The 7,955-nt window shown below is 44.7% G+C and overlaps 1 protein-coding gene across 10 annotated transcripts in view; it reads right to left on the bottom strand.

Moving 5' to 3' along the window:
* Positions 1-1,789: 1,789 nt before the first annotated feature.
* Positions 1,790-7,955, bottom strand: part of SLC8A1 (solute carrier family 8 member A1) — a 346,328-nt gene continuing 340,162 nt past the window's right edge. For all 10 annotated transcript variants that reach the window (XM_027113301.1, XM_027113298.1, XM_027113299.1 and 7 more), the window contains one exon: positions 1,790-5,214. In XM_027113301.1, coding sequence (XP_026969102.1) covers positions 4,838-5,214 — 377 coding nt within the window. In that variant the 3' untranslated portion in view covers positions 1,790-4,837. The remainder of the gene's footprint in view (positions 5,215-7,955) is intronic.

The following is a 7,955-nucleotide window of genomic DNA, read 5'->3' as shown; positions in this document are numbered from 1 at the left end:
GTTATATTGCTTTTTTGAAGTTATAATGTTCTGTTCTACAAATCAATCAATCAATGAAAATAATTTATACAATGACCACTGATTTAAAAGTCCCATAGGAGAGTCAATGAGAGGACCTTTGACAAAATGGAAATTGGGAGAGCCTCTGAATGCATCTGTTTGCATATCTTGGCAGGGAAAAAGTCACAGCTAGATACTCACCCATTTCTCATTGGCTGGAATGCTGAAGCACTCTCTCCCTTGGGAGTCCCACCACTTAGTGGTTGCTCCTCCTATAGGTAAGACATTCTCTGCTTTGGGAGATGATTAACCATGGCTGGGTTAAGCTCTAAAAATTAAATGTCTCTTACAATTGTTTCCCCTTCCTATGCTATCTTTGCAGGTGAAATATCATCAGGACCGACCAACACTTGACGCATGTTGGGTGGAAGACAACGAATGTGGCTAGAGGTGATAAGAACACAATGGTTGGAAAGAAGAGCAGAAATGCAATCCATTACCAAAATCTGTAAGTAGATCTGAATGAAAGTTCATGAATCCACTCATCACAGCACCTTTCTTTCTTTGTAAGAGAAATATGATTTTTGTATGTCTCTTCTATGTCATGTGCTTGTTTATCAATTGAAATGCTCAGTTTTACCAACAGCTGGAATGTCTTGGCCAAGTGCAGTGATTACTACAACAAAAGCCAAATGCCATTTTTAGGTCACTGTAAGATCCAGTGTCGTACATGGTTGATCATGAAATGGCCAAGTATTCTTGAAGTTATGAAACTATACTCATGACTTGCTCTGGATATAACTGCCCATAATCAGACACAGACAGAAAACCATAATCAAAGAGAAACTACCCATCTTGAGCCAGGAAACACTGAAAGAAGTCTTAAAGGAGTTGATTTACATTCTTGAGATAGTGAAGTTTTGTCACCATTAGAGAATGTAAGGGCTTCATCATCTACCAGAGGAAACGTGTTATTTTTCTGATTGCTCCCACAATGTTCTCAGATGGAAGCAGCCAAGGTGAATCTCACTTTGACAGATTAGGAGCAGGGGCCCTGGGCTGTGGAATGAACAATGAATCTAGGCCCTCGTGGACAAGAGCATGTGTACAATGATCTTTTATTAATCGTGAGACTACTGCAGGGGAAGGTATTGCATCAGGAAGTCTGATTGCGGATGAGAGCCACCTATCAGAATAGCTGCAGAATTGAAGACAGCAGGCTTTATAAGAAAAAAATTATAAGAAGAAAAAACTGAGTGTGTTTATGCTGTGAGCCACAAAAGCAAAGCTCCATAAAACCTTCCCTGGTGGAAGGCTTGAATCGGAATCTTTGAAAGACTAAAATTAGCTTATAAGAGGTTAGAATCACTGGGCCACGGCATTTTGCTGAAGAGTTGCTCAACAGGCAAGGCTACTCTGGTCACTGAATTATTCCTTTTGCTGTTAAAGAAGTAGACGTTGGCTGCTCATTCTGTGTTAAACCAAAGATTGGGTCCCAGGAGACACACTAATTGTTGATCCAAGAAAATTACCTTCCCATAGGAAAGTGTTCTGCGTATGACCATATATGGATATAATATGGGAATTCTAAAGAATAACATGAGGAATTCTAAAGAAAAATTTAAAGACAATGAGATGCATGAAGTATCATTTATCTCAATATTCTGACCCTGTGCTCCTTTGGGACATTAAAAGGAAACAATGCATGACCAAAGGGTTGACATTTGCCAAGTCGAATACTGGGCATCTATTTTCTTTCTTTTGGATGAGGATACCAATTGCACAATAATACCTTTTCGGTCTTTATTTCTTCAAAACATGAAAGCAAAAGATGAAGTAGATGACAATGAGGAGAGAGAAAACATTCCATACAGAATATGCTGTATCGCTAGTGATTAAATCAGAAACAATTAGAAACTTTATTTGTCTGTGTCAATAGTGTGTACCATTTATAAGGAACAGCACAATTAGTGCACTTCCCCCCCAAGCTGTGCATAATACACACAAAATAATCAAACAAAATAATTTTACACGACTATAATTCCTAATACAACCCTGAACAACCAGAATCATATTTTCTCGAAAACATGAAAATTTAAAAAGCAAACAAACAAACCAAAAAGCTTTGAAGTTGACCAACGGCAAGGATTTCTTAAAGTCCTTTGTGAAAATTTGCTGTGGGATTATTAACATTCCAAATATGGCTAGAAAGGAGGGCAAAGTCTTTCTAATGTTTCAACAACTCATATCCCTTGACAGTTTACTTGGTGTTCCTAGGCTAGCTTTCTATTTAATAAATCTTCAAAAAAAAAAAAAAAAAGGGTTAGAGTTTGCCCTCAAAGGAGTTAGGCCACCAGTGTGTTGGGCCATGACAGGTAGGGGTGAGGCTGCAAGAGATAGGAGAAATTGTAGAGCCGTGGGGGGCATAGAAAAGCACTGCTGTCCAAGAAAGATAAAAATTGGGGTTAATTGGGCCTTCTCAGTGATTGGATCACCAGCACAATTGCCTTACTTGCTTTAAAATGGGAAGATGTGCAGATCTGCAAGACGGGCTAAGGATACATAGACTGCTTTTCGTACCCTATGCCTTATACTGTCTCAGTTAAAGACAATCTTAGATATTTAGACAAGAGGGTTTCAGAATTGTGTTTTTCTCGTAAGATCAGACTGTTTCCATGTGACTGCATTAACCCCCTCTGGGCAGGGATCTGGGCTGTCTTGTCCATGGTTTAGTCCCCAAGAGGTAGCACAGTACCTGGCATATTGAGTGGGTAACAAGCATTTAATTATTCATTCGGTCACCCAATGTTTATTAAATGATGAATGAGCCTGATGATTAAGTGGAAGAAAATACAAATTAAAATTGTTGAGAGTTAAGGATCTTTGAATCAATACAGAGGGCTTAGGGGTGTCTCCGGCCTGGGATTCTTTATGGCTAGAGAAGTGTCTGAGAGGGGACCTCAGTCATTCCATTTATACCTCATTCGTGGACTCATGGCTTTGGAATGTTGGGTTTATCCACCCTCTCTGATACTGTGAAACAGAAAGAGCCATTCCTTTTCCAGCGTTAAAAATCTCCCAGGGCAATGCTCCTGGGAGGCACTCATCATCCCATTTAATTGCTTCCTCCTTAGTCCTAAGTAGAGAAGATACACTTTTAAAGGCCTGTTGCTAACCACGGCTTCTTTCCTCCTCAGGAACTGCAGATACAATCAGAGGGGTCTGGATGGTGAAAGAAACAGGGCTCCAAATTGCCTTTTACATACAAAAATAAAATGAACAAACCAGCACGATCTACCGTCTGTGCCAGACAGAGCAGATGTGAAATAAATACTTTGGGGGCAGGGGTGTTGTGGGAATGGAAGCTTTCAAAGCTCAGGCACATCTAACGCATCCCCTTCTCTACATGCCCTTCTCCTTGGCCTTCCTGAACCAACAGGTGAGTTTTTGAGGCTCTGATGTGTACCAAGTGGCTAATTTTCCATGAAGATACTTTGCCTACTGTCCTCTCAATAGCTTTAACTTCCCATGTGACAGTTATTGCTTCTTAGAAATGAACATGCAGGTCCATGAATAAGCCATTTTCTCCTTTTATCCCTAATCAAACTCAATAACAACACAAAAGTTACAACTCAGGTGAAAAGAAAACTCACGTATGTCTTCAACGACCAATCAATCAACGTTGCCCGATGGGAGAACGGTATGTGCTATACTCTACTATGTACAGAGACGCTTGGTTTTGTTGTATTCGTTTTTCATCCATGCACTGTGTAACAGGTATCACAACAACATTCCCAAACAGGCCCATGAAGGAGGAGCAGATGTTCGGTCATGACTGGAACAGGAGTGTGCAGGCCATGGATGCTTTTGCAAACAAAACTGATGGACAATCCCAGGCAAGAGCAACGTGGGACTGGGACACACACTGATGCAAGTGGAAAAGGATGATGTGCTTTTGGAATGGGGTTATTCTTCCTGTTTGTATGAGGGGAGGTGAGCGGGAGGGTTGGGATGGGGGGGCCTGGGGGGTTAGCAGGGCTGGAACACCAGAATATAAGGGCCTTCCTAATCACAGTCCAGTGCTAAAGAGATAAGAAAGGATTTTGCATGTTCCTGGGAATCTAGGCGCGATGTTCCTGTACCTGGTGAACAAGCGTGCCAGGCCTATCTTTCACTATCAGACTCTATCTAGGACCATGACTTTTCTGGGCTCCATTCCAGCTGCCATGTTTCTTCCTGGAGGCAGCTTCACCTCTGCTCCCATCCCAGAGATGCGCATGCAATTTAGTTATATGGTGAAGACATGCTTCTTTCTTCTTCCATGCCCATTTCCTCTCTTAATCCAAAATAATTTTTTAAATGTTTGGGGGAAGGGAGAGTTATCGTAATGATTTCCATTTTTACCCGAAACCCATTTGCATTTAGATTGGTCATCACCTCCCACAAGAGAAGCAAAAACCCTGATCCTCCCCCCAAAACCAAAACAAAAGCCTAACATCAACTACCTCCCCAACCCCACCACCCCCCAAACAAGCAAAAACAAACAGAAAACAAATCAAAGACTTTACGATTTATGAACCCGGGGAGAACACAGCCCTCAGAGGCTGAGCTGCAAAGATGGCCCTGCCTCCACGCCTGGTTCAACGTGACGACGCCCCTGGGAACAGGAGGTGATGCCTTCTCACTCCGGCCCTAGTACAGAGTCTGCTTGTGAAGCTGGATTCCATCAGCAGGTAAGTGGACATGACAAATGTCAGTTTCTTCTGTTCGTTATACATAATTTTTTATGTATATATATGTATATATATATATAAATTTACTACATCTGATTGTTCCTTTAGAAGCCTTTTATGTGGCAGTAGGCCTCCAGGGAGGAGAAGAAAATGTACAAGAGCCACAGGAGCACAAAGAGGCAGGATGTGAGGAGCTTGGCAGTCCGGGGCCCACCCAGCTCACCTCCGATTTCTGGCCTCCGCCGATACAGCAGCACCCCGACATTGATGAAAGCAAAAATGGTGAAGAGAGTGACGGAGAAAGCCAGCGTGCCAGGGGACACTTTGAACTGTTCCCCGTTGGCTGCATGGTAGATGGCAGCGATGGACCAGGCCACGCCAATTCCCAGGAAGACATTCACTGCGTTGCTGCCCGTGACGTTACCTATGGACGCATCTGCGTACTGGTCCTGGGTGGCGGCCACTTTGCTTGCAAATGTGTCTGTGGAGGAAGAGGAAAAAGGCCATGACACTTAACCACTTAAAGAGGTCTGTGGAGTGCCGGCAGCTTCAGCTGCGTACTCTGGAATCAAACCGTCGATGGAGACCCCGTGACCAGGACAGAGCTTTGATGTTCCCTCGAGTCCCAGTCGTGTGGTCAGAACGACAGGATCCAGGTATCAGGACTTGCTGACTTATAGGTGACCCTGGTCAAGTTCCTTACCCACAGATACCACGGTTCTTTGTAACACTGAGTTTGCAGGGAGGCATGTTTCAGAGCGTTATCACGGCCTATCTACATCAGAATCAGATGGGGTCCTTCTTAAGAATGAATGTTACCAGGCTCCGTCCGGCCATGCTAGATCATAAGTGCCGGGACTCGGGAACATGCTTTTACAACATGCCAAAAGATTCTAGGTCAATGAAGTGTAAGAACGGCTGCTGAAGGGTATTACTGAAGGCTGCTGTATCATCAGCTCTAGTTTATAGATGAGAAGGTTCAGGGCTCAGGAAATATTTCCAAAGATTCAAGAGCAAGTCAGTGGTGGAAGTGAAACTAACTGACCCATGATAACAACTGACATTTGCCTAGAGCCTTACAAACAGGAAAACAGATTCACCTATGTTATTGTGTTGATGGTGACAACGGTTCTATGAGGAGAGGAAACTTTATAGGTGGGGATACTGGGCTCTGAGAGGTGCAGCATCACACAGCAAGGAAGAAGCCATGTGAAGGCTTGCGCTCACGCCTCCTGCCTTCATGCAAATGCTGTGCATCGTTCCATCTCACCCTTCCCTGGCCTGGCACGTTAATGGCCATCCTCAAAGCTCTTTGTTCGCCAGTAATCCTGTATGCATCTTTTCTCTGAAGCTGGGAAAATCATACATTTCCTTTCTCTACAGGGAGTAGGACAAGACTGACTTACACTTGGTGAGTAGAGCACCGGGGCTTAGTGCAAACCCGACTCAGAGGGTGTGGAATTCTGCCTGCACAGCGGAATGTGTGACCCCAGGCAGATGACTTAATTTTTCTGAGACTCAATTTCCTAATCTGTGAAATGAGGATAGTCAAGCTCACTTCAGAGTGCTTTTGTTAAATTGAGCTATTAGGGCTTCCCTGGTGGCGCAGTGGTTGAGAGTCTGCCTGCTGATGCAGGGGACACAAGTTCGTGCCCCGGTCCGGGAAGATCCCACATGCCACGGAGCGGCTGGGCCCGTGAGCCGTGGCCGCTGAGCCTGTGCGTCTGGAGCCTGTGCTCCACAACGGGAGAGGCCACAAAAGTGAGAGGCCCGCGTACCGCCAAAAAAAAAAAAAAAAAATTGAGCTATTATATGTAAAATGCTAACGTTTCTTTGTACAAAGCAAGAGTAGCTCCTTTTGGTGCTTTGGGAAGACAATGTGAATGGAGCTGCCTAGATCCATCTATTACAAGTTGACGCTGGATCTGAAATAGCTCCCTTTATTAAGAATGTGAACAGGACTTGTAAGATATTCAACTTCCTTTCTCTATGCTCACCTAGTTACTGGTATCAAAGTCCTTTCAGTTACCTCTGCAAAATACGTTGCACAGTCGGTTTAGAGTAGATATTAGTAACTGTCAAGTTGCACTCACGTTTGCGAAGCCAGCAATGGCAGGTATGCTGTTACCACAAGGCACTATGCTCTGAGCATGCGTGTAGTTGTGTGCGATCTGGATTACTCCCTCCCCTCTGTTGCTATTCGTTGCCACTTCCAATGAGGATGATACGTAAAGCACGTGCGTTTCTATCAGCCTGTAGATTCTTATGCTTTTGCCATGGGTGCTGAGAAGCTACTGGATCTGTGGTGTCACATTCTTTCTGAAAGGGAACTGGTTAACCTTGAGGGCCCATCTCCCTGATCCTGACCTGTCTGTGACGGAAAGCAGATTTTAGTTACTGTTTTATAAAGAGGCGGACTGCTTACTCTGTGCTACACATGTTACACGGATATTTTCATTCAATCCTCTTATCAACCTTATAGAGTAGATGTTACTATTTCCGCTTTTACAATGTGGGAAACAGCGATGTTGTGACAGTATGCCTCTTGGACAGGGTGTCCGTCAACAAAGCAAGGATTCTGAGACCAAATCTGTTTGATTTCAGAGCCCATTCTCACCCCAGACCACACTGCCCCTCCTAGGAAGGCTAAAGGTTTCCTTCCCTCTGTCCATTTCAGGTTGCCCTGTTCCTTCCACTCAGAAACCTTGAGACAGCTCCTTCCTGTATCCGTGAGAGCAAAGACTGAAGCAGGTATAGGCAGCTTGCTAACCCGTCCTGCTGGACGGGTGCTGCCTTTTTGCATTCGTGATCACGCACCGCAGCCCTGTCAGGACCATCACAACAGAGGCCGGTGAGTGAAAGCCCAGTGAGACCATCGTCACGGTCTCTTGCTGTTCATTATTAAGAGTTGTTAGGACCTGACATAGCAGCAGCCTCAAAAACAATGAGGTCATTTTGCTTTGACTTTTCGAGGACAGACAGCTCAGCAAGGAAAGTAAAGGAACAGAGTCTAAAGCGGGAGAAAACCACTTACAGCTCAGCTGCTGCTCAGGATCACCTGAGATGTTATTCTGCGCTGGCGTGGCTGCTGGCAGAGGCTAGTGACTGGGGGGTGCCTCCCCCCGCCCCAATGCTGCAGGGGCGGGGACCTGGCGTGTTCCACAGCTTACGCATGCATACCTCCCCCGGCACGCAGTGTGTGGCACACTAGACTTCCTGGGT

This window comes from Aethalodelphis obliquidens, unplaced genomic scaffold, assembly GCF_003676395.1.
Source record: "Aethalodelphis obliquidens isolate GAN/ISIS:26980383/991018 unplaced genomic scaffold, ASM367639v1 scaffold12, whole genome shotgun sequence".
NCBI classification, from domain to species: domain Eukaryota; kingdom Metazoa; phylum Chordata; class Mammalia; order Artiodactyla; family Delphinidae; genus Aethalodelphis; species Aethalodelphis obliquidens.
The sequence above is the reverse complement of the archived record's forward strand: the minus strand, read 5'-3'. Positions and strand labels throughout refer to the sequence as shown.